Source organism: Rhineura floridana, chromosome 1 (assembly GCF_030035675.1).
Source record: "Rhineura floridana isolate rRhiFlo1 chromosome 1, rRhiFlo1.hap2, whole genome shotgun sequence".
In the NCBI taxonomy this organism is placed as follows: Eukaryota; Metazoa; Chordata; class Lepidosauria; order Squamata; family Rhineuridae; genus Rhineura; species Rhineura floridana.
The window spans coordinates 97152240-97179045 of NC_084480.1; the positions used below are offsets into that span (position 1 = coordinate 97152240).

General features: G+C 41.3%; 1 protein-coding gene across 1 annotated transcript in view; it reads left to right on the forward strand.

Moving 5' to 3' along the window:
* Positions 1-26806, forward strand: part of SLC28A3 (solute carrier family 28 member 3) — a 79369-nt gene that overhangs the window by 17404 nt on the left and 35159 nt on the right. Inside the window, exons 4-8 of the mRNA XM_061612341.1 lie at positions 1108-1199; positions 8677-8866; positions 11748-11892; positions 16049-16162; positions 19347-19424. Of these exons, the coding sequence (XP_061468325.1) occupies positions 1108-1199; positions 8677-8866; positions 11748-11892; positions 16049-16162; positions 19347-19424 (619 nt within the window). The remainder of the gene's footprint in view (positions 1-1107; positions 1200-8676; positions 8867-11747; positions 11893-16048; positions 16163-19346; positions 19425-26806) is intronic.

The window sequence follows — 26806 nt, forward strand, 5'->3', positions numbered from 1 at the left end:
CAATACTAACTTTTGCCCATTTTTGCAATTAATGATTGTCCTTGGTGGTATATTTTCTTTTGTACATAGACAAGCATATAACTATAACTATAAAAAGTGCTGGCATTTTTTTAAATAAAAAGGTAATAGACTAAACTTATCATCAGTGCCCCCCCCTTTGACTTAAAGCAATATTAGTAATTATTCTAATTTTGGAGAGAGTGATTTCTCAAAGATAAAGATGACTAATATCTTTATCTGACTTCCAACATGCATCCTCTCTAAAGATCTGGAATAGTTCTACAGAATTAACTGGGACTACCCCAGAGAAGATGCTTTATAAATTCCATTTAAAGTTTATTAGCTAGCTGAATGCCTCATATGTTTCTGGAATTTCCCTGTGTGCTCTTCAATTAATTTATACATGGTGCAGATTGTTAAATCATCATAAAAGAGGTCTTGAACTTAAGACAAAATAATTGTTTTTCTATTTTAGTTTTACTGCCATGCACCATGAAGCAGACCAACAACATACAGGTCTTTTTTATTTATTTATTAGATTTATATCCCACCCTTCCTCCCAGTAGGAGCCCAGGGCGGCACAGTGTCTTTTGTGCTCTACATTTATTTCCCCCTGTTTTATAGCCTGATCCACAAACTAGCTGAAGGGAATGTCTAAGGGTTGCCCTCTTGTCAGAGGATGCTATGCTCATCTGCTATGCTCATCTGTGTTCAGGTGGGAATTTCTGCAATAGGGAGCCTCGGCAACGCAGAACCTTCATCTTCCCTGCTGTCCCTGAGTTTTGGGTGTGGGTGGGCTTCCCAGCGCTACCAGCAGCCATTTTCAAGGGTGCAGCTTTTATTATTCCTCTTTGACAGCTGTCCTGATACTCACTGGGGTTTTGACAGAAATGGGTCTCAAGTTCTGGGACCAGTCTGCTTGAGGGAAGACCCACTTCATTTTGGAGGAGAAGGTCTGACTACCTCAAAAGGAGCCTGCTTCTGTTTGGTATTTGGACTTTATCCAAAGCATGCCCTAATGCGAAGTATTGTTCTTTTAAAATTACTTGTCTGGTGGTATTCACTTTTGTTTGCATTCACCCACCCTCTTTGCTTTTGTCATTCTAGGTGTCTTGAAAAGAAATATGATGTGGTCTCTCAGTTTTGCAGGAAACATAAAACTAGAATTCGATATGTGATTTATGGAATACTAATAGCAGGTATTTATCAGATATTACAGAAAATGGATGCAGTTCGCCAACTAAACAATATTTACAAAAACGCATATATGAGGGGAAAGTGTACATAAAAATGAATATAAGAGTGAAAATAACATGCAAAAATGTAATAACAAGAAGTGGCTTGCAAAAAAATGTGTACCTTTGTTAAAACTGCTTACTAAAATGTGTTTATTAGGAGAAATTCTCACTAAAATGTTGGAGAATTTTCATGAGGATTTTTTTTAAAAAATGCAAATTGCTGCAGAAACGGAGAGAACTGAATTTAAGATTGGAAAAATGAAAAAACAGAGAATTGAAATTGACAGATCTTTCCATCCCTACTGAGAATTAAACATGCCCATTATGTGAAGAGGCTCCATGTATACAAAGTTGCAGCTGGGCCATACCTCTGGCCTTGCCCCAAAGCTGTGGGGCTCCTTGACATTGACCCCCTCCAATGCCCACATATACACACCTGCATAGGTCAAACATGTATATGTTGACCTCTACATGGGCCAAAGAGGAGACCTGTCAAGCCTGCGGGCTGAAGGTTCTGGACTGCTGCTCTACACGCATAGGCTTCACCTGTGCAGACATCTATACTCCATGCAGGAGGCAGGGCTGGGGAAGGCACATAACATCAGGGAGAATCTAGCCCCACTGCCCTTTTGCACATGTAGAGCTTAACATGATTCACTACATGAAGGGGGTGTGAGTTGTTACAGTCTGTGGAATTACTGAGAATCCAGCAGGAAATTCTATATTTTATTGGCTCTGAGATTCTAGTATGGTGCATTTCCTACAAGGGTAAGAGTCATTTGGAGTGTGTGGCTGCAAGAGTATCTCAGGCACCTAATAGATGATGAACCGTGACATCTGTATGACAAGTTCCGCAAATACCACAATCTGCATACTGTTACCTGCATTTTCTAATAATCCTCCTAGATAGATAGATAAATAGATAGATAGATAGATAGATAGATAGATAGATAGATAGATAGATAGATAGATAGATAGATAGATAGATAGATAGATAGATAGATAGATAGATAGATAGATAGTGTGGGGGTGTAGGTTAAAACCGGTCAAGTTGCTCTTGGGGCTCCAGACATCCCTTGTATTTCAGGGATAGGAACCTATGGCCCTCCAAATGCTGTTGGCCTCTGAGTCCCATCAGCTCAGGTTTGTACAGCCAATAGTCAGGGACAATCACTTTTGGAGGGCCACAGGATCCCTATTCCTGATGCATATGGCATGGTTTTCTCCTTCTACGGCTAATGCCTGGGGCAGAACTCCATGGCTATCTGTAAAAAAGGGCCCATGTCACAGTGGTTCATTCACTGACTTTTCTAGGGTTGCCTAGTACTGGGCTACATGGACCAATGGTTTGACTCAGAATAAGGCAGCTACCTAGGTTTCTATGCACCTCTCACCAGAAGCAGGTTCATGTTCATCTGATAATTCAGTTAAATGAATGAAAAAGGTAATATCAAATGAGAGGACTAATGAGAACCTGAGTTTTAAATGAAAATAACAGCCAACATTCAAAAACAACAATAAAATTTTAGCAAGTGTTTTTAAATTGCTTTTTGAAAAATGTGTTTTTAAATTTGCATATTTGTTTTTAATGTTTTTTAATTGTTGTAAACCGCCCAGAGAGCTTTGTCTATGGGGCGGTATACAAATGCAATAAATAAATAAATAAATAGGAAAAGCCACAGGAAAAATCAGACCAAAACCAGTCAGGTGACAACCCCTCAAATGTTAATTTTTTTTTCATATGGAAACTCCAGTTGTAGAAGCCACCAGCCATGGCATTTCTGCCTTTGGGGAAGGGTCATAGCTCAGTGGTAGAGCACCTTCTTTGCATGCAGAGATTCCAGTTACCACCAGTAAGGGCTGGGAATGTCTCCTGTCTGAAACTCTGGAGAGCCAATGTCAGTCTGAGTAGACAACACTGAGCTAGAAGGACCAATAGGCTTTACTCAGTATAAGAAAGTGTTCGTATGTTAAGGAACCAGCTAAGTTGACTGGAAGCACAGTTGGTTTGTATTATTTTAATCCAACATGGAACCAGAGTCAATTACATGATGGCTAAATGAAATTATAATCACTAATAGGCAAAAAAAACCTTTGCAGTTTAAGAACGTACCTATACCCAACAGATATTTCTATCAAACTTTTAAAAGGAGGGAAATTGGGCAGCTATAGTGAATGTACCAGGGGAGCAGGAGACCTGACCTCCTCTCTGAGATATTGTACTGCCCTACAAATTTGTAAAAATGCAAACACAATTTGGGTTGGTTTTTCACAGTCCAATCCACTTCTTCTGTAGCTTGGAAGCAGGCCCTCCCTTAGCATGTGCGGGGCCCGGGGTAAAAGCATAGTTGCCTCCCCACATTCTTTCTCTCTCTATATATATCCTTTCCTCCAGGCAGTGGCGGAGGCTTTGTATTTGGGCTGCTAGGAGCTTGCGGCTGCGGCTCCCTTTTTTGCAGCCTTTGTTGGAGGCGGAGGCGGCTTTGTATTTTTTGGCTGTGGCTCCCTTTTTTGCAGCCTTTGTTGTAGATTCTCTTAGCGTTTCTCACTGTGAGGTTTTATCCTTCCCGGCTCGCTACCGCAGCCGTCAGGAGACCGCTGCTGCACCTCTTCCTCCCGGCTTGTTTCTACGCTCCCCTCAGCTCGCTACTGCGGCCGTGAGGAGGACACGGCTGCTGCTTTTATATGCAGATGGCCAAGCACAGGGGGGGGCAAAGCGTGGGGCCCGGGGCAACTGCCCTGCTTCCCAGTGCCTAGGGGCGGCTCTGCTTGGAAGAATTTGGTAACATGTACCTCTGAGCATATAGTGAGTTGTGGCAACACCTGCAATCAGCCCAAGTAACAGAAACAAGACATTGATTACAGAAGCCAAAGTCAGTCCTTTCCAATGAAATAAAGGGGATGGGAAGGGGATAGGAACAGGCAGAGAGGGGCAAAGGAAGGGGGAGGGAAGGGGCAAAAGGGAGTGGATAGGAGGAAGGAGGAAGGAGGAGGAGGAGGGGAGGACAGGTTTGATATGCTTTTTGAGTTCAGTGGGATTTACTCCTGTACAATCATGCTTAGGATAGGTGAAACTGACTTGGGGAGAGGCAGGTAGGAGAGGGAGGGGAGGAGATTGGGTGGATGGGCACTGGGCTGAGGGAAAGCCCCTTTCCTTTCCAAAAAGAAAACATTGTGAGCAGTATCATTGTTTTTCAAAGTTTCCCCACCTTTTTATTCTACAGCAGGCACATGTAGCCTCCCACCCAAATTTAAACCAAAGCTGTTCCTGGCCACATCCACACAAAACCTTCATGTCACTTTAGACAGTCATGGCTTCTCCCAAAGAATCCTGGGAAGTGTGGTTAGTGAAGGGTACTGAGAGTTGCTAGGAGATGCTCTTTTCCCCTCACACAGCTTCAATCAGAGCGACTGACTGTTAAACCACTCTGGCCACTGGAGCTCGGTCAGGGGAACTCTCAGCACCCTTCACAAACTACACTTCCCAGGATTCTTTGGGGAAAGCCATGACTGTCTAAAGTGAAATAAAAGTCTGGTGTGGGTGTGGTCCCCTGATTAGCCAAGCCAAACAGCCGCGAGTCTGGCTTTTAGAACACTGACAGTTGGTTCTTACTGAGCATACCCAATTTTATAATAGACTTCAATGTTAAATTTCTTAAATTAATTAAAAATCAACCATGCATTTTTTTAACTTTTGAAGTGCATAAGATGAAGAAGAGTATGGGGCAAGGTGAGTAATAGGATTACAGATACATGGCAGATTTTTAATGAATTTCAAAAAATTATGAGCCCCCTGACAAAAAAGTCCAACAGGGGTCTGGAATTTTTTCCTCTTGCTTTACACTTTGAACTCTCGATTCTCTCTGACTGTTGTGTGTAATGCCATGAAAACTTACAGAGCTGTTAAGCAAGCGTTTCTGAGTTCAGGACTGTAGGTTTTGTATGGTTTTGTTCTGAAATGTGCTTATGGGAAGCAGCAGAATGCCATGGGGGTGTTTTCAATTTAACATTGCAGAAATCAAAAAATCCATGCTGGCTATAGTATACAGCCACTCTTGTGGCTGTATAATTTGAGACAATGAGCCAGCTTCTTTTGAACATTCCTTTTTGCAAAATATTTCCTGGAGGATGTATTTCAAAATACATATTAGTATTGCTACTTGTAAAAGGAAGTTGTTAAAGCTGTTTATTCTGTTCCTACCTTTTCATTTTGAATCACTGTGGCGGCTTCTCCTGCCTCAATCCTTAATGAAAACACAATGAAGACAGAATAGCAAAAACATGTAAGCACTTGATGTATTAATCTCACATTACCCTACATGTAGGCACTTGCTGTACAATGCAAAAGAAACCACACTTTATTTTTAGCAAAGAGCTAATATATAAAGATTTGGTTGCCCCAGACACATAATCAAGATTGGGCTGTATCAGGTTATTTGCACAAAGCAGGCTTTTGTGCATCGTCCATTACACATAGAAAAATATCTGAAAACGTCTCTCCCAAGAAATTGTTCCCTTTCATGATCACTTCTGTTGTGGTCTGGAGGACGTGGGCACTTGTGTTCAAGGAAAACACACAGACTTTAAGCCTATCAAATGGAAGCCAATTCTGTCTAGCATGATCACAAGCAGAATAAAAACTGTTTTTTGCTGTCATTATTTTTTTGTCATTTTCTTTCATTACACTCAACAATTGGTTTGTATCCAATGTTACTCCTACATAGAGTAGAACCATTGAAATTAATGGCATGACTAACATATCCATCCATCCATCCATCCATCCATCCATCCCAGGGCGGCAAACAGAAGCGCTAAAAACACTTTAAAACATCATAAAAACAGACCTTAAAATATATTAAAACAAAACAATGTTAAAATACTTTTTAAAAAAAGTTTTAAAAATATATTTTAAAAAAGGGTTAAAAACATTATTTAAAAAAATATTAACAAGCAATTCTAACACAGGCGCAGACTGGGATAGGTCTCAACTTAAAAGGCTTGTTGAAAGAGGAAAGTCTTCAAAAGGCGCTGAAAAGATAGCAGAGATGGTGCCTGCCTAATATTCAAAGGGAGGGAATTCCACAGGGTAGGTGCTGCCACACTAAAGGTCTGTTTCCTATGTTGTGCAGAATGGACCTCCTGATAAGATGGTATCTGCAGGAGGCCCTCACCTGCAGAGCGCAGTGATCGACTGGGTATATAAGGGGTAAGATAGTCCTTCAGGTATTCTGGTCCCAAGCTGTATAGGGCTTTGTATACCAAAACTAGAACCTTGAACTTGGCCCGGTAGCAAATGGGCAGCCAGTGCAATTCTTTCAGCAGCGGGGTGACATGTTGGCGATAACATGCCCCAGTGAGCAGTCTCGCCACCGCATTTTGCACCAGCTGCAGCTTCCAGACCAACCTCAAGAGCAGCCCCACATAGAGCACATTACAGTAATCCAGCCTGGAGGTTACCAGTGTGTAAACAGTGATCAGGCTATCCTGGTCCAGAAATGGCTGCAGCTGTCTCACCAGCTGAAGCTGGTAAAAAGCACTCCTAGCCACGGAGGTCACCTGGGCCTCTAGCAACAACAATGGATCCAGGAGCATCCCCAGACTATGGACCTGCTCTTTCAGAGGGAGTACGAGTCCATCCAAAGCAGGCAACTGACCAATTATCCGAACTCGGGAACCACCAGCCCACAGTGCCTCTGTTTTGCTAGGATTCAGACTCAGTTTATTGGCCCTCATCCAGCCCACCACTGAGTCCAGACAGTGGTCCAGGGCTTGAACGGCCTCTCCTGATTCAGATGTTACGGAGAAATAGAGCTGGGTATCATCAGCATACTGCTGACACCTCACCCCAAAGCTCCTGATGACGGCTCCCAAGGGCTTCATATAGATGTTAAACAGCATGGGGACAAGATGGTGTGGCACAGCTGCCAGGGGGCCAAAAGACAGTCACCCAATGCTATTCTTTGAGAGTGACCCTGAAGATAGGATTGGAACCACTGTAAAACAGTGCCTCCAATACCCATCTCACCAAGTCGGCCCAGAAGGATACCATGGTCAATTGTAGCAAAAGCCACTGAGAGATCAAGGAAGAATAACAGGATCGCACTCCCCCTGTCCTTCTCCAGATAAAGGTCATCCATCGGGGCAGCCAAGGCCAATTCAGTGAACTTAGGTTCATTAAGTCCAGTGGGTCTACTCTGAGTAGGACACCACCCTATCTTGAGCCATAATCCAGGTTATGGTCAACAGGTAGCTGGACCTAGACTGGCCAGGGATCATTGTAATGATTCCTGATAGTCTGCAGTGCTTGCATTTCCACCATAGCCATTATCTTCTCCTGCCAAGATTGTCCTCTACGCCCACCAAACCAGTCACATGTCTAGGGTGCTCATGTGTCTTGCTTTATGGAGGACAGTCCTCTGTTTTAAAAGGCTGTCCAGTCCGAGTCTGGGTTTAAAGATAAAGAACTATAAAAAGGGAAAATGGGGAATCTCAAAGTTGCCCATCAGCAGTTGGCACCTGGATAGCGGACTGAGCAAGCACACAGGGCAACTGGTCACAGTCTTCCTTACTATGGTGAGATGTGTTGTATGTTTATTTACATTACAGTAATTATTTCAAAATTTGCATTTATACATGTAAATCAGCATGTGCAATGTGTTATCTGTTGTCCTCTTTTTTGATGTATTTTTTCATGTATGTGGTGATGTGAAAAGGTGTGGTGATGTGGAGGACTCCCAGCTTCTCCTCTCTGATCAGCAACAGATAATTTTAAACACACACAAACAGACACACATATATAAATTAATACATGTAAAATGAGCGAGTCACTTTCTTTTGGGGGGAAATGTGACAATTCTCCCACTAGTATTCTGTACAACATATGAGTTTGGTCTAGTTAAACATTAGACATGATGGTGCCAGCAGTTCTACCTGCTTTACAAAGGGACTTTTCTGGTGTGAGGATGCCTCCCCCACCGTCCCTCCCCAAAAAGTCTAATCCTCTCTCTTTGCCTGCTTTCCAACATAGGAACACAGGAAGCTGCCTTATGCCAAGTCAGACCATTGCCATCTAGCTCAGTACTGTCTACTCTGACTGGTAGTGGCTTTCCAGGGTTTAAGACAGAAGAAGTATCCAGCCCTACCTGCAGATGCCAGGGATTGAACCTGGGATCTTTTGCATACGAAGCAGATGCTCTACTGCTGGGCTACTGCCTTTCTGCAAGTGGACGCTTGCTTAAGTTTCAATAGAAAGGAAGATCGTGTTGATAAGTGCACTAACTTATACAAGCCACACTATTTGATGTGCTGTTTTTCATATGGAAGCTTGGATAATTGTAGCAAAGATGTTTGAGGATTTTGTTGGGGGAGGAAACAAGGGAGACAGTTATTCTTTGCAGTGGACATATCTGATATATGACTATGCTTGTTTCCATGACAGCTTATCTGGCAATGGTAATTGCGGCCTGTACCTTGAATTTTCGCAGAGCTTTGGCCCTCTTTGTCCTCACCCTCCTGGGCATTTTTTTCATCTGCTGGGACTTTTTGATGGCCAGATATGAGAACAGAATTGCAACATCTCTTTCCCCTTGTGAAAGGTTTCTGAAAACCCAATGGTTTTGGCTGAAATGGTAAATACTGTGGTTTCCGTTCTTTGCAGATATTTTAGTTGTTCAAACTCCTCATTATCACAGAATGCTATGAACTTACTCATTGAAATCACATTCTGAAACCATGAATTATTGATTTTCAAACAGGCAGGAAATATAAGCACAGCTTTATGAGCACTGAGGATGGACCTTGATAAATTTTAGAAACTTCTTTGCCCTGCAAAAGTAAAATTGAGTATATATCCATAAAATGGGTGCCATAAAATAAAGCAAGAACTGGCAACTTTTGAAGCAGCCTCTGCAGCTGTCTTTTTAGCAGGGGTTTGACATATAGCAGTTAGCAGATGGCAACATTTAGCTCCTTGGCATTAAAAGGTTATCAGACCTCTCCTATAGAGGGAACCTCTTCTGTATGCTTCCTCAAGAAGTAGTGATAACTTGGGATGGCTTTAAAGGGAATCAGACAAATTCATGGAGGATAAGGCTATCAATAGCTACTAGCCACGATGGTGATGTTCTCCCTCCACTATTGAAGACTCTATGCTTTTCAATCCCAATTGCTAGAAACCATAGGCAGGAGAGTGCTGTTGTGTTCAGGTCCTGCTTGCAGGTTTCCCATGGGCATCTGGCTGGCCACTGTGAGAACAGGATGCTGGATGGGCCATTGGCCTGATCCAGCAGGCTCTTCTTGTGACACTGAACTTTATTAGTTTGAATTAAACAAATGTATTTTGCTTATTTGTTGTTTAAAGTAAAAAGTGCTGGGCCTGTTTGAAATTGTAGCACAGTAAACTGACAGTTAACTTGCTTGTGTGTTAATTTGCTGACAGCTAATTTACTTGTGTGTGTGTTAGGAGAAATGCTAATTTGCTGACTTGCATTATCATTGTTTGTTTAAAGCTGCGTTTGCAAAAATAAGGTCTCAGGCTTTTGTTGCAATGTCCAGCTGTGCTGTAGAAAAGTATCAAACTGTGTTGCAGATACAAGGTTAAAATGAACAAAACAAGTGTGAAAAACAAGTTCCAAATATGGATTTAGGAAGAGAGGGGACGTTACCAGAAGGAGATGGGCAGGGATTAAAGTGATGTAATTATGATCATAATGATGTATGCATAATTAGTAAAACTAAGTTGATAAAAGACTTGGCTGTGCCTAGCTGAGTCAGAACTAGCTTGCTACTTCTCCATGTGCACGTGTTAGCAATAAATGTACTCTCCTTCCATCTTGTTTCATCATTCTTGAGCTCTATTGGGTGAGTATCTGGGAGCGGACCCCAGCCACTAGGACCCCTAAAAGGAGCTAGGGTGTTTTGTTTATAACATTCTTATGTTCTTAACAGGAGTAGGCCAGACAAGTTTTTTCCTAGGTGTTTGGCAGCTGTAAATGTATGCCTTGTCTTGTTTATAGGTAAACAGATTTGTATGTGTGAGTTGATACAGATTTGTATGTGTGTGTTGATAATATATCCATTTATTTGGTTTAAGGTAATTTAAGATATTTTTAAAAAGTTTATGTGGAGCAAAACATAGCCTGAGAGGTCAGCATTCCACTCAATAGTCATGTACCATTGGAACGTGAGTGCCTATATTGAAGCAAACATGCAGATAGACTTAATAGGCTGATCTTATACATGTTTACTTGGAAGCAAGTCCTACTGAGTTCAGTAGGCCTTCCTCCCCAGGACATATTGTTATGCACACCCTAATCAATGAGCAGTAAAAGATTTCAGGGTCCCAGAGCACACCTTTGTTTTGGTTTTCTTATAAGGAACGTCACTGGAGGTTTGTGAGGTCTTTGTGATATGTGGTTTATTTTCCAACTATATACAGACTGAGCAAACCAGGCCTCTGTGTTTCCAGCACCAGGCTCAAGAACAGCTGTCCTTTTGTCCCCCTTCACAGACACACTCCTTGGTGACACCCAATCCAGCCAAGGGAGAGAGGGAGGCCTGACCAGCTAACCTTCCAGAAGATCTCTAGCTCTTTAGTGTCTGGGTGACACTGTGGCCCAAGTTTACATAACAAAGTCAATCTTAACAGACCTAGCTAGAGACATTAATTTAACAATTGGTTTGACCATTTGACCAGTACCTGTTCCTTTGCAGAAATTCCATCTGACAAATATAAAACCAAATATAAAACCACATGCTTGGAGGGGACCCCAAAACCTATTTAGTCAAACCTTATTACAATATCCATGGGGTTGCAGTCTTAAGCTGCATTGCTTTCAGTGAGAAGTAAGCAGCCTGAGCTATATATAAAAAGACATATTTGTACTTCTGGTTACATTTTATTGCTTTCTTAAACTTCCTGGAATTAACCTCAACTCAAACATTTATGAGTTAGGGAAGAACTAAGCTAACCCCATCCCATTCAAATAAGAAGCACAAAGCGTATATTTAGCAGGGCTAGCCTTTTCTGTAAGAGTTTATATGCCCTTAACACCCATGTGGCAGGCAGAAATTCTATAGGTGAATTTTCCCCATTACTGTACCTATTGAATTTCTATCTGTCATAAAACTTATACAACCTGTAGTGACCCAACAAACTGAACAAAGCTCAGCCAGCCATATGTTGTAACCTGCATGATAACTCATTTCCTCACTCCAAATCAAGTAGAAGAATCAGGAGATTTTTTGAGCCCATGGTGGGCAGCTATTCATGGAGAATGTTGATTGTGTCTGGCTTGGGGAATATGGTTTGTGAGGGAGGGTGATACCAGAATAGTGCTGCTGTCTTGTTGAAATTGATTTGTGGTTGTTTCAAATTTAGTTTTATTACATCCCACAGTGAAAGGCATGTTATAAATGTTTTTAAATAAATACATAAATAGTCTAAATTAGTATGAGAGTTAGGCCAAGATTATGGTCATTCATTGCATTATTTGAAATCCTTTTACCCAGGGTGGTATGGATAGCTCTAATAGCTGCCCTTGTGTGCTGGCTTGTCTTTGACACTGCCAGGCAAGGAACCAACCAGCTCATTTCCTTTGGTGGCCTTATAATGTATGTCCTCTTGATGCTGATCTTTTCCAAATACCCAACTAAAGTGAGTATTCACAATCCTTTATTTTTTACTGGTTTCATGTACTATTGCTATGCACTTGGACTCATGATAACACACCTTACTCACTCTTCATGGTACATGGTTAGTGGCAGGAGTTCATAAAGACATGCTTTTGGGGGTTTTGTTGGTTTTTGCTTAGTCCAGGGGTAGCCAACATGGCACTCTCCAGATGTTGGACTATGACTCCCATCAGCCCCAGCCAACATGGCCAATGGTCTGGGATTATGTCAGCTATAATTCAGCAACATCTGGAGGGCACCACATTGGCTATCCCTAGTTTGCCTTAACAAATAATTGTGAAAATGCCAACTTTGCAGATGAGTACATTCATTTGCCTCACTGCATAAAGAACCCTTATAAAGTTTCATGTTCATTTTTTGATACCTCTTTCAACAGTATCTGTTAGTGTGATCCTCAAAAGTGAAATGAGTTTTATGTAATTGTTGCCGAAAAATACACAGTTTTGGGTCAAACTAAAGCAGAAGCCTGATGTGAGTACTGTGAACAACATTTATAAAACCCTCTTCAGGCAGATGGTTTTACCTTTTATCTATGGGAATGGGCTGCCTTCAAGTCGATTCCAACTTATGGCGACCCTATGAATAGGGGTTTCATGATAAGCGGTATTCAGAGGTGGTTTACCATTGCCTTCCTCTGAGGCTGAGAGGCAGTGACTGGCCCAAGGTCACCCAGTGAGCTTTATGGCTGTGTGGGGATTCGAACCCTGGTCTCCCAGGTCGTAGTCCAACACTCTAACCACTACGCCACACTGGCTCTCACCTTTTATCTATACATTATATATTATATGATGTTATATCTAATATGGTCACAGTTGACCCAGGTCACCCAGAAGGATATGATTAGACTGCCCCAAAATCTTGAAGATGCATTTAAGAGGGCTGAAAATAACCTAAGCTTAGGAGTGCTCCAGAAATAAAGAGAAAGAAACAAGCCCAAATGAAGGAGGAAGGTTAACTAGCATATACAGAAATGCCAAACTGCATCTTTAATAATGCATCATTTTCCCTTCACCTTTTTTCCTGAATAGCCAAGCTTTTTTGGAGAGAGGTGTTGGTTTCTGTAAAAATACAGTTATCTGGTACAATCATCTCTATTACAATGGTATTAGAAGAAGATATTATTTTTTTCACCAAAATTACATTTATATCCTGCCCTCCTTCCTCCCCAAAGGAGTCCAGGGTGGCAATTAATCCACTGCCCTGGTTCACCATATGTCACTGAGCTGTTTCCTAAGACCTTCATGTCTCTTTATTTATTTATTTATTTATTTATTTATTATATTTCTATACCGCCCAAATATAGCAAGGGATTGCCTACAGATACAAATTCTGATAATTATCCGGTCACTTAACACTTTTCTAGAATAATGATAGGAATATGGATTAAAAATCGACTTCCGGGAAGGGTGACTTAGCCTGTGCCTGCTTTTGAGACGGGCTCCTGCCTCAAAAGAAGCTTATTCAGATATATCAGTCAGTTTTTTCTTTTTTTTTTGACTGATTAAACTTCTCCCGGGTAGGGAGAAACGAAGAGATTAACCTCAAAGCCTATTTTTGTTGGGACGACCAGATCTCATTAATTTATGGGACGAGGTCCAGCCGACGAAGGTGGGACGGATTTTCAACAGCAAGCTCTATCTGGAAAAGCGAACGTTCATCTTATCTTCTAAGAGAGAACGCACTAACAGGCAAGCACCCTTCTTTCTATATTTTTCTTTTACTTGACTTAAATTGTTGCTGTTTAAAAGAGATTTGCCAGATTGATCGGTTTTTGACATCTCACTGGGGAGCCGTAACTTCTCTCTGCTACGCACTAATTAATAGCTTATCTCTGTTTTTGTTGCAAAAAGCTGTCCTGGATTTGCATTCTAAAGATATACACAGAAGAGGGATTTCTATTCCAGATTTTTATTTTGAAAAATATTATACTGTTTTGAGACTACTCTCTTTTTGGTCTATTTTATTTTGACGAATCTGTTTCTTGACGATTGCCATTAATTGTTTCGATCCTGGGAACTGCATTTTGTTTACTTAACTATTGGAGAGATAAGGCTGTCTGCTCTGTTTATACTGTGATGTCACCAAGTTTGGAGTATTAACCCAATTGTTGCTGAAATAAGAAGTGGTTTTTCTATATTTTTCTTTTAAAATGGCAATTAAGAAAGTGGCTGAAAATCTGGAAATAACTATGTTTCAGAAAATAATGGATGAGATTGAGATAATGAAAATTGAATTGAGTAAAATGAAGCAGGAGATTAAAGATATAAGGGTCCCTGTGAGAGAGGTGACCCTGGAAGGGGTCCCTGTGAGAGAGGAGACCCCGGAGATTGGAACAGGGGTCCCTGTGAGAGAGGTGACCCTGGAGACTGGAATAGGGGTCCCTGTGAGAGAGGAGATCCCGGAGATTGGAACCAACGTGGAACAGGAACAAGATTTGGAGTCTATGGACTTTAGAAATAAAATCTATTGTTTGGAACTCAATGTTATCTCTGAAGAAATGAATGAAGATTCTAGAGATAAAGTTATCAATGGCATGGATAATCTTCTGGACTGGAATGATGTGATGGAGCCCAATATAGAGAAAATCTATGGAATTAACTGCAGCCATGTGACAATGGAAAAACTTTTAAGAGATGACCCAGTGTATTTTGAAAAAAAGAACAGAGATATGATTTTACAGCAGTATTTCAGCAACTTATTCAGAATGGATGGCAAGAAAATATTTGGGATAGAGGTAATCCCCATCAGACTCTTACTATATGACTATGGCTTTGACAGCAAGATTATTATGGAATACTGATAATGGAAGATTGGATATTGAAATTACTGGACTTAACAAGACTACTGAAGATGGAAGATGGAAAATGGAACTAATAGAGATAATAGAACAATGGCTACTGAAATTATTGAACCTAACAGATTCTGATGTGATGGATTAATTGAAATGTTTATTTTGACTATGGTTATGACAATAAGATTATCATAATTAGTAATGAGATGGATTAATCGATATGCTTATCTGGAAAAAAAAATTGATAGATATATTTCTTAAAGAATTGAAACCTCTCTTTGACTTTTTGTGGAAAGAATAAAGTAATGTTTATGAGATTTGATGATTAAGTAAGATAACTACTGGAGGAAAGTGATTTTATAATATGACTTAAGAGACAGGATTGTTATATATTATAGACTTATAACTGATTTGATCTTTGACAAATGGGAAGTCAATATTTTACTCTTTATTTTTTATTTTTGTTTTGTTTTTTTTCTTTTTTTTCTTTTTGTTTAACTATTTTTGATTTTGTTTTTTGTCTTTGAATGTTTTATGATTTTGTTTTGTATGTTTTATGAAAATCTGAATAAAAATTATTGAAAAAAAAAAAGGAATATGGATTAAAAATCAATCCAAACAGCAACAAAAGTGAGTGATAATTAGTCAGTCATCTCGTGTTCTCCCATGAGTTGCCCCTAACTGGCCAATTTTATTACATTAAGGTGGACACAAATCAAGAGAGCTTCATCCGACTCCATTATCTTAAAAATGGCCTTAGATTTATAAACAGGGAGATAAATATATTGTACAGGAAAGAACTGTACAAACTCAACTACTTTAGTTTCTAAAATAAGCATATTCTGGCAGTTCAGACTGCTGAATTCTTCTGTGTGAACACAACACACACTCACACCCAATTCATGGCCTGCGGCTGCTTGTATCCCTTTAACAACTTTTTCCCTTATGCAAGAAATTGTAAGTGGTAATAAATCAACTATAGACAATGAGGTGTAAGGAGCTCAACAAAGGCATCTCACTCTCCCCACCCCCACCAATTTTCCTTTGCCAATTGACAGTCAGCAAGGCTATTGAGCATGCTCAATCTCTGCTGCGCTGTTTTAGGGAGGGTTTTGTTTTTGAGTCCTTAGTTTTAAAACATTTTTTGTACTGCTACAAATCATGGCAGATATTGCCTTCCTGTTTGTCTGTGGCACTGTTTTAGCTAGAATCTAGTTGGCACTCACCACCTGAGTTTGCTATTAGAAGGAGTGCTGTAGTCAAATCCATGTTCTAAAACTAGTGATTGCCATTCTTTTTTGCTGTGTTTGTTTTAATGCACGTCTAGGTTGTATGGAGACCAGTAATTTGGGGCATAGGAATACAGTTTTTTCTTGGACTAATCACTCTGAGGACAAAAGCAGGATTTGATGCTTTCAATTGGCTTGGTGTGCAAGTGCAGGTAACCCAATTTTTTATATATCAGCAAGAAGAGTTGGGTTGGTGCCTACAGGAAGGGGGTTGCCCATGTGGATGGCTGTGTGAGGAGCTATCACAAAGTGGATATATCTGCCATGTCCCAGGGGCTAATGGGAAGCAGCAAAAGACTAGGTAGATCATCTGTTCCAGTGTTCCTTAACTTTGGGTTCCCAGATGTTGATAGACTACAACTCCCATCATCCCTGACCATTGTCCGTGCTGTTTGGGGAAGATGGGAGTTGTCCAACAACATCTGGGGACCTAAGATTGAAGAACAGTGATCTATTCAGTGGCTGCTTGGGATATGGCCTGATGCGTGTGTGTGACTCCTGGCAAACATAAGATTGACAACAATCCTTTTTTCCACCTGGGCTCTTGCATCTCCAGTTAAAGGGGCTCAGGTAACAGGAATGAAAAAATAGCCCTGCCTGAGATCTTGGAGAGCTCCTGCCAGGAGTCAGGACAAACAATACTAGGTTGGATACAACATTAGACTGACTTGAGTCAGACAGCTTATAGCTCTGGTCCAGTGATGGGGAACCTATGGCCCTCTAGATGCTGTTGGACTACACTCCTGACCATGGGCCATGCCAGCTAGAGCTGATAGGAGGTGGAGTCCAACAACATCTGGTGGGCCACTGCTTTATGTCAACAGTATAATTAAATCCCAAGTTCTGGTTTTAATTAGGCTTACTCCCAAGTAAGTTTAGGGCTGTTCAAGAAATCTTAGCCTACAATCCATTGCACACTCACGTGTGATTAAGCTTCGTAGAACACAGTGGGTAAACATGCATACTGCTGTTGTGCAACATGATTTAATTAATGAGTTTTAGTTGATAAATTTATTAAATTTGCATATGGGTAAAAAACAGTTCTGAAGCAAGAAGCATACTATCTTTGTTTTTAGATAATGCACTCATATGTCATCGTGGCATCACCTTAGAAAAGGCATTCCTTCTGACATGGGGGAAAAGAGTGAATGCCTATTTTAATATACTGCTTGTTAGGATTAACCCATTGAACATTGCAGGATTAGTGCATAGGCCTATACTAGGAGTGGGGAATCTGTGGCCCTCCAATTTTGTTGGACTACAATTCGCATCATCTCTGATCATTGGCCTTCCTGCCCAGTCTGCATGGCTAATGGTCAGGGCCGATGGGAGCTGAGGTCTAACAACTCCATAGGTTCTCCAGCTCTGATGTACACCTTAACCATTTGGATAAATTAAACATTCAGAAATATTTTCTCTCATTTTTACAAAATGTCAGATTAAGAAATAAGTGGAGGATATTCAGCATAAATTATTTTCAAGAGGAGAGGCAAGAAAATGTACAGGACAAGTCCTTTAAGATACAGCAAATTAAGGAGATGTTTACAGTGACTAAAGTTTATTTCAAACTACTAGACGTACAACAATGCTGCACTAAAAGTTTTGAATGTTTTCCATTTCCTGATCAGAACAAGTACATTCTGTCACATCTCTAACAGTAGTCAGCTAGTCACAATGACATTTAACTGATGGCCTCACAACAATACCTCCGTGAGTTTAAAACCATCAGACCTCTTCTTTTATCCTGACAGCTCTTTTTCTGGGAAGGGAGCAGAAACTATTGGAAACACACCTGAATTTATTGTAAAACACAGAAGATCTAGGTCCAGACACTGAGGTTAGTGCAAACAAAATGACAGAACACTGGGCTGGATCCAGACATAGTCATACTTAGAACAGACTCAATGAAATCAATATGATTTAGGTTAGTCATGCTAACCTAAGTTTCATTGAGTACAGTGTGTATATACTAAGCCTAAGTCTGGAAAGTACGTACATATCTCAATTTGTTTTATGGCCTAGCTCACTCCTGTGTTTTGAAATAATGATCCAGCAACTAACTACTGTGGCCAAGGCAGTATTAAATATTTATTAAATCCATGCACTGCAAAATCTCAGTAAAACCTTATGGCATGAAGCATTCTGCTATAAAACACTGCTGATGAAAAATGCAGTAAGACACAATAGTATTGTCTCTCTCATGCAAATAAATCTAGCATTCAGAAAAAATCAACTACAGATTTGTTCAGATACCCCCCCCCCATCCCACAATCTGATTAAAAGCATCTTCAAGTTCTGGGTGGATGACAGCTAAACTTGAAAAGTCATAAGACCATAAGAAGAGCCCTGCTGGATCAGACCAAAAGCCCATCTAATCCAACATCCTACTCTCAAAAGGGCCTAAGCACTCTCCCCACTTAGGATTCCCAGCAACTGGTGGTATGCAGAGGCATACTGCCTCTGACAAAAACAAATACTCAAACGTTATGGACAAGTGAGCACTCAGGTTACTTCTAGTTCTTGCATGGGACAACAACGGGATGAGAAGATCCTTGTGGCAATTTCCTTATACTTGTGTCCTTTTTTAAAAAAAAATCTTGGCAATGCTTTTCTTCACTCTCACTCCTTTAGCTTGGGACTTACAAACGCATTACTGCAAGGTTTTTTGTTCTTGGAAGTAAAATAGAACTGAAGTCTAACTTCTTTAGTTTTCATTCGTGAACCTCTTCACAAAAGGTTGGTATCCTCTGAAAGTATAAAGTCTGACGCCTGCCTTCTGGAGGTGGATGCTCTAGAGCTGCAGGCAGCATCCTGCTCCTGCCCTACTTCCCTACGGATGCACACCACAGGTTGAAAATGGTGCTTGAGTCTCTCTTACACCATTCCCCATCCTATTAAGCACGTGTCTCAGCCCAAAATGATAACATGGGCCTCAGTCACATCACAATACAAAGAGATGTGGGCCATGGTCCTCTTATTTTGTGCTAGGTTGGCCTGAACAGTTCCTGATTCAAGCAACCGTGCAATTCTGTATGCCTACTCAGAAGTAAGCCTCACTGAGTTCAATAGGATTTGTTCCCAGATAAGCGAGTATAGGTTTGCATCCTTATGCAGTCATCAGTTCTGTTCATCCACATACTTTATGTAATCTCTTGCTCTACCAGTTAGTCTCACTGTGTTGTTCTCAATAGACCCACCTAATGAGGCAAACCAATTAGGACACATGTCTAGAAAGTTCAAGGGGACTGGGTCAATAACCTCTAGCATGCTCCTGTCTAGGAAGGATTTATTGCTGGTGTTTTGTTTTTAAAGAGTTTTTCTTCTTTTTCTTTTCAGACTTTCTTGGAATACACAGATGCTGGTGCTGAGTTTGTGTTCGGTAAAAAATACACAGATCATTTCTTTGCCTTCAAGGTAAATAGCCATTTAGGCAGGTAAACTTAGAAAATGCACAAGTGGGACCTGCAACAAAATGTTGCAGGGCATCCCTCCTAAAACAAGTAGTGCTGTTCAGGGCTCAGCCAATCATTCTCTGCTGGGAGGTGGAATGGTGGCAATCCTATTCCCCTCAAATAGTGTGATACACTGGCCTGAGTGTTGGGTCTGGAAGTAGGAGATCCAGGTTCAAACAAGATATACGTGCTTAGAAGAACAAACCTTGTTAAGGATCTACAACAGCATAGCCTTCAGCATAGTGCTGGACGTTTTGCTTATACAGCCCTTGCAATGCTATCACACATCCTTTTGGTTTCTTTAATTAATTATATTATTTTTGTGATGATAAGTTTCAAAAGAAGATTCTGAAATTATTGGATGATCCTCTGGAGGCTGCTTTCAAAAAAATAACCTTCACCCTAAGTGTGCCCTTTAATTCACCAAAGGAATCAATAAAATCTCTCTCCAAGCTCTTTTCTCCTGTCTCTTTTGGATTGAGGAAAGAGCTCAACAGTACTTGACCTCTTTGGAAGGGCATGTTGCCCAGCAACCAATCCTTTCAATTTCTTCAGTACTTGAGCAAAGGAGAGTAGGCAACAAGATCTCCCTCTCTCTCTCAACTCTTTCCCCGTTGGACTGAGGAGAAATGAACAAACTTCTATGCATCTCATATGTGTTTTATTTTCCAATCCTTCATGCTGAACATTACAAGTAACAGAAAACCTTGCAAGAATATGCCTCTCTAGCCATTTTACCAGAAATTGACAAGGCAGAATTAGTCAAACTTGTCAATACCTTGGAAAAGAAAGATCTTGTATTACCTGCAAGAAGCAATGCACATGAAAGAACATATGAAATAGTCCAGAGTTTGTGTTACATGATTCTGCAACAAGGATAGTGTAAAGAAGCTACTATTGTTCCCAGCAAAATAAAAAAGAATGCTGAGTTGTGTATCTAGGAAGCTTGCTAGCTAAATGGTGTACAATGCCATGGCACAAGTTTGCATAAAATGTGCATATGCTAATTTATTTTTATAGCTTACTCTGAGAAATTAAAATGGTGGCTGGCTGACATTTCCCCAGCACTGCTCTTTACAGTATGCCCCATTGCTAGGACTGGAGATACAGGGGCGTGATCCCCCTCAGCCACCCTCTAAAAATGCCATTGTCTGTACCTTAGTGCTAGAGAGGGTTTATTTCTGCACAATTTTCTTCACAAGGCCTGGACATACTTGACAAGGATCCTTGTATGCTTCATTGGGAGCAGATCCATTTCAAGTGCTTGATTCACCTCCCATCCAGCAGATGTGCTCCACAGGAAAGCCTATAGTCAGTGTCAGCCCAAGATTGCTTGCAACCCCAAGAAGCTCGCTTGCTTCCTCGCTTGCTCACTCACTCACTCACTCACACAAACAAACAAACAAACAAACAAACAAACAAACAAACAAACAAACAAACAAACAAACAAACAAACAAACAAACAAAACACACTTTGTCTTACTGCACTATTCAGCCACCAATTCTTACCGTCATCTATTCCCCCCTCCCATGATGCCATCTGAAGTAGATTGCTTCACCCTGTTTCATGAGAGGACCAGCCCTGGCTTCAGTTGTCATGTCAAGCAACATACTAAAGCCTTCACTGCTGCCAAATATTTACTAACTAGAAGGGATCCCAACCTACAGCTTCAAGCATCAGACTACTGAGTAATAATTCTCATGCTTCTGTTTGTGAGCAAGTACATGGACTGTACATGTGCAAACATCAGCAAATAACCCAGGAATAGATGGAGCAAGGAAAGATATCTTGCTGTTCTTTCTCTGAGAATGAAATCAGTCCTAAACTTTCTTTTTAATGAAGATGTCACATGAATCTGCATAATGCATGTTTAAATGTTAGCTTGGCATTTCACCCTCTTCATGCTACAGGGAGAGGTACCACACCCTTTTACTATCATGGCAAAAAGTGGTAATAGCATCACTGTGATCACAGAAATAGGAAAATACACAATCAGATTTTGATTCTGAATTAAAATAGTGTCATTAAAATATTTCTTATGTTGCACATATTTACAAATTTAATGAGGGCAAACTTGCATTAGAGCCCAATATATATCCTCACTATCATTACTGGCAACTTGACACATTCTGAAAGCTGTTCCTACAAATATTTCAGCCTGAACCATCCATTTGAAACATTCCATTCTGTAGCTGTCAGAGCAACACCCACAGGTGGACACCAGCAGGAAAGGAACACATGGTTCCTTTGAGGCTGATAAAAGGCTCACTAGCCTCCTCTCCATGCCATGTGAGATGAAAAAGATTGCTCCTTAACGTTCCTCACAACATGCTCTTCCTTCTGTAAATCTTCTGGCTTCTGTCAGCAACACGACTGCTCCAGAGTGCCCCTGCCGTCACTATAGAGAACATAGGTCACCTTGGTAACCAGTGATCTGCATATGATGAAACAGGAGGATCAGCTGCTGGAGCGCAGGTGGTGTTAATATTGGTCCAAACTTGGCCAAATGCAAGTAAAACTGCACCATGTTGCCTACCATGTGGCAGCGGTGGTGGCAAAGAAAGCTTACTGTCACCACTGTGTCTACAAGTAGCTTTGCAGCAGAGCTTTTCTGAGTGGTGCATGGACTTTTGCTATCTGGCCAAAAAAGTGTTGCTCTGACACCCTTGGAGATCCGCTATAACAATTGTGCAAGGCAAAGCTCAGGAACAAAAGCTCAGATTTGGACAGTTTGATGCCATGGTTAGACAAAGTCCAATGGAGGCATCCAGAGCATTGTCTGTTCCATCTGTACTATATCAGTTTCAATTATTGTGGCCTGAGGATGTGGACAAGCTGCTTGAAGAAGTTCAGCTGACCACCTGCCCCCTTGACTTTTGCTTATCTTGGCTTCAAAGAGCTAGCCATAGGGGATTGACTAGGTGGGTCCAGGGAGTGCTTAATGCTTCACTTCAGGAGGGGGAGGTCCCAACTGCCTTGAAGGAGGCAGTGGTGTGTCCCTTCCTTAAGAGGACCTCCTCAGACCCAGAAGAATCAAATAACTATCACCTAGTGACAAATATCCTCCTTTGGGGCAAGGTGCTTGAGAAAGTGGTAATGGTCCAGCTTCAAGCATGCTTGGAGGAAACTGATTACTTGGAGACATTTCAGTCTGTGTTCAGGCCTGGCCATGGCACTGAAGCCACTTTGGTTGCTCTGGTTGATGACATGTGTCAGGAGACCCTGCTTGTTCTCCTTAATTTCTCAGCTGCTTTCAATACTGTTGACCACAGTAACCTTCTGGAGTGTCTCAAGGAGGTGGGAGTTGGAGGCACTGTGCTTCAGTGGTTCTATTCATTCCTCCAAGACCATTTCCAAAAAGTAGTTATGGGAGGCTATTGTTCGGCACCATGGGAACTGTCCTGGGGCATTCTGCAGGCTTCTATCTTGTCCCCCATCTATATGAAGCCACTGGCAGCTGCCATCAGGAGATTTGGAGTGAGGTGCCATCAATATGCAGATGACACCCAGCTGTACCTCTCTATTCCATCTGATTCAGAACAGAAGGTTGAGGTGTTGAACTGGTGTGTGAAGGTGGTGATGGGCTAGATGTGAGCCAATAAACTGAGGCTGAATCATGAAAAGACAAAGGTGTTATGTATCCACAGTTCTCATGTCTGGGAGGTGAGGATATGGCCTGTTCTGGATGTGGTTGCTCACCCTTGGAAGGAACAGGTCCACAGCCTGGGGGTACTCCTTGATCCATCATTTTCATTGGAGGCTCAGATGGTTAGGAGTGCCTTTTTCTAGCTCTGGCTAGTTCTCCAGCTTTGGCCCCTTTTGGACAGAGGTGACTTGGCCACAGTACTCCATGCCCTGGTAACGTGGGGCTGCCCTTGAAGATGACTTGGAAACGTCAACTGGTCCAAAATGAAGCAGCCAGATTACTGACTAGGGTTCCCTTTTGGACTCATATAACCCCAAATTTTAAACAGCTGCATTGGTTGCCAGTTTGTTTCTGCACCCAATTGAGGGTGCTCATGTTAGTGTTTAAAGCCCTAAATGACTTAGGTCCCAAATATCTGAAAGACTGCCTCCTTCCCTACAGACCCTCTCAAGTGTAGAGATCAGCAGTGGGGGCCTTTTTGGTGATTCTGCCACCCTCAGAAGCTCAGGGGATGGTGACCCAGGAGAGGGACATTCTCTTTGGCAGCCCCAAAATTGTGGAACTCCCTCCCTACAGAGATGCATCTGGCAACTTCACTTTATAGTTTTCAGTGAATGCTGAAGACGTACCTCTTTACCCTGGCCTTTGACACCTGAGATGTATATTTTTAGGACCCACCCTATTTTTTGTGATGTGCTTTTAGGTTGTTTTTAACTGTTTTAATTATGTATTTTAAAACTATTGTGACCTGCCCTAGGACCTTTCGGGGGTGGTGGTGGTGATGATGATGATAATGTAAATAACCATAGAGCATATTCTTTATAATTCAGTCTGCAGTGATGATGATGATTTTGTTTAGAAAAGAGAAAATACTAAGTACAAACATGGACATGTATAAAACTAATGGTAAGGCCAAGGGAAATGCTAATTTCTGCATATGTGTTACAAGACTGTACAATGTACCAAAAAGTGAGGAGATCAGGGGAAGGCAATGGGAAGTGTCCCAGGTACCTTGGGCACCCAATACAATGTTCACTATATTCAAAGCATTCTCTAGTCACATCCACATTATACATTTAAGGAACTTTTAAAGCACATGCCTTTCTCCCCAAAATTCTGAGAACTGTAGTTTGTTAAGGGTGCTGGGAGTTGTAGCTATGTGGGGGGTAAACTAAAATTCCTCGGATTCTTTGGGAGAAGCCATGTATTTGAAATGTCTTTAAAATGTATGGTGCAAATCTGAAGAACGTTTTATAATATAATAAATGGCAAACAGCAGGTTGATTGAGACACACAACTTCATGCTCAGTTGATGGTGTGAATTCTAGACCCAGATGAAACTAAATCTAATTTTCTTTGTCTAAATTTGCCCATAGTTTTTGAAAAAGTGGTGCTGTCTCAACGGTCACACTGTAAAAATGTAATCAGCAATCTACTACCCTCCTTTCCATCTCTCACTCACTCTCTCCAGGAACTGTGTTCTCTCTCTCTCCCGCTCTCCCGCTCTCTCCTGCTCTCTCTCTCTCTCGCTCTCACTCTCTCGCACTCGCTCTCGCTCTCTCTCGTGCTCTCTCTCGCTCGCGCTCTCACTCTCTCTCTCTCTCTCTCTCTCTCTCACACACACACACACACACACACAGAGAGAGAGAGAGAGAGAGAGAGAGAGAGAGAGAGAGACCTTTTAACCTTAGCCCCTCTCTCCTCCTGCCCCAGGACCTCTTAACCTCTTCTCCTTATCCACATGCTCGTATTAATTTATATCTCACAACTGGTTCTCTCTACCCTTCAGAAGTGGCACTCCCTAAGAAGTGACCCCAGTTCAGGTGTTGTGCCTCATGTAATTATAATTGTATGAGGAAGAGAGCGGGCCTGCACTTGCTTGTTCTGCCTCCACCAGTGTGCTCCCTGCCTGCCAGCCCGCCCTGAGTCCATACATTGAGGATCCTGCTGTATACCCACAGGCTCTGTCCACAATTTAGAACCCTGATTGTTCAGGGGTCTGAAATCACATGGGGAGCCTGAATGTTGTAGAGCAGGCTACAGGTTCCTGCTTTTCCACCTCAACTGTGTGAGACATAATCCCTGATCAAGGTGCAGGCCAGCCATCAAATGCACCAAACAACCAGGCAGTCAACACTAGTGCCATGGCTGTCTGACAAAGAGATGTCAAATACCTCTGCTTTATTTTCTTCTCCTAATATGGTTATATATTACTGAATCATACAAAGCACATGCTGATAGAGAAACGAATGTTTTGCCTGGAGTTGTACATCCCTGTGCTTAAGTTTTGTATCTCTTGTGCTGCTACCACAACCTGACAATATTGCTTACCTGAGAGATTAACCCCTTCCAAAGTTTGAGAAATCAGTTGAACCACTTCAAGGCTAGAGTTTCCTGTAGCTTTTAAGAGTAAAACAAATTGAGCTAAATGAGATTCAGCATGTTGAAATCTTTCCTATCATCGATTTTCCCTTGATCCACATAGCAAACCTCTTTAGTTGCGGATTTTCCTATGTCAATCAGAAGAATCAGATTTTGGTATGAGCAAATGTGATATTTTGACAGACCTGACAGAGTATTAATAATCTTGTTCCAGTCTGGCCTAGTTCTTGCTGAGGCAGTAAACTTATCTTTGGATTGTACCACTTCAGATTTCAGGTAGATGCTCAGATTCATGCATGTCCCTCCTTACAATTTCTTTTTAATCCTACACATAAATAACTGGATGTCAAAGAGAAATGTTCTGCCTTATTCTTCTTCCTGACATGCTGGTTTTCTGTGGACAAGCAGTGTTTTATATAGAGGATCATTTAGCAATCTGAGCTTCCACTTGCAATCTAAGGTAGTACAGTGCAGACGCAGGTTTACTGCTTTATAACACAATCCTAATGTCTACTCAGAGGTCAGTCCTAATAAATTCAATGAGCTTACTTCCAAATAAGTGGGATTAGGATTGCAGCCTTAATCATAATGAGGTCATAGTAATTACCACCTGGTTGGGTATATAGAGGATATTAATCAGTATCAGCTTCAGGACCATCTTTTCTCAGAGTTAGTTTATCTGAAAAAATTGTAAGAGTTAAGCATTCACAGTCCTTCTTCCCCCACCAATTCTTGTTTTCCTGATTGTTGTTTCTATCTATGAAGACTGCCTCTTTCCATTGGCCTGCAAATGTTTTTAAATCTGCTGTTTTTGAGAGGTATTCATTTAAATGTTACTCATTTTCCAAGTTTACCAGCCAGGATACCTGCCAGGATTCAATCTAAAGAGGAGAGTTGAATTCCTCTGCTTTTCCAATGTCCAGGAATTCCATATGTGATTGAAGGGGGAGGAGGGAGAGAGGCACATCTCATTACTTTCTATTCTGATGGTCACAGACATGTTGCTCCACCTTGTTTTCAACTAAGGTGGTTTTGATTCTGCCCCGCTAATAAGCATGGAATGTATTAGGCAGATTTTTATTTCCAAAGCACTCTGTGTTCCTGCTCACTCTTGCACAGCCCAAGAATAAATTGCTTTGATGCAATAATCAAAGGCATTCTCAAGGAGAACAGCTGGCCCTGAATGACAAAGGAACTAAGCACTGTTAATGTGGCTTATTAATAGGCAAAAATATTGGCTGGAGAGATGCTACCCAAATGCCCTTGATTTGATTATTGTCAACAAGGCCAGATGGGCAAAACTCTACAATCCCAG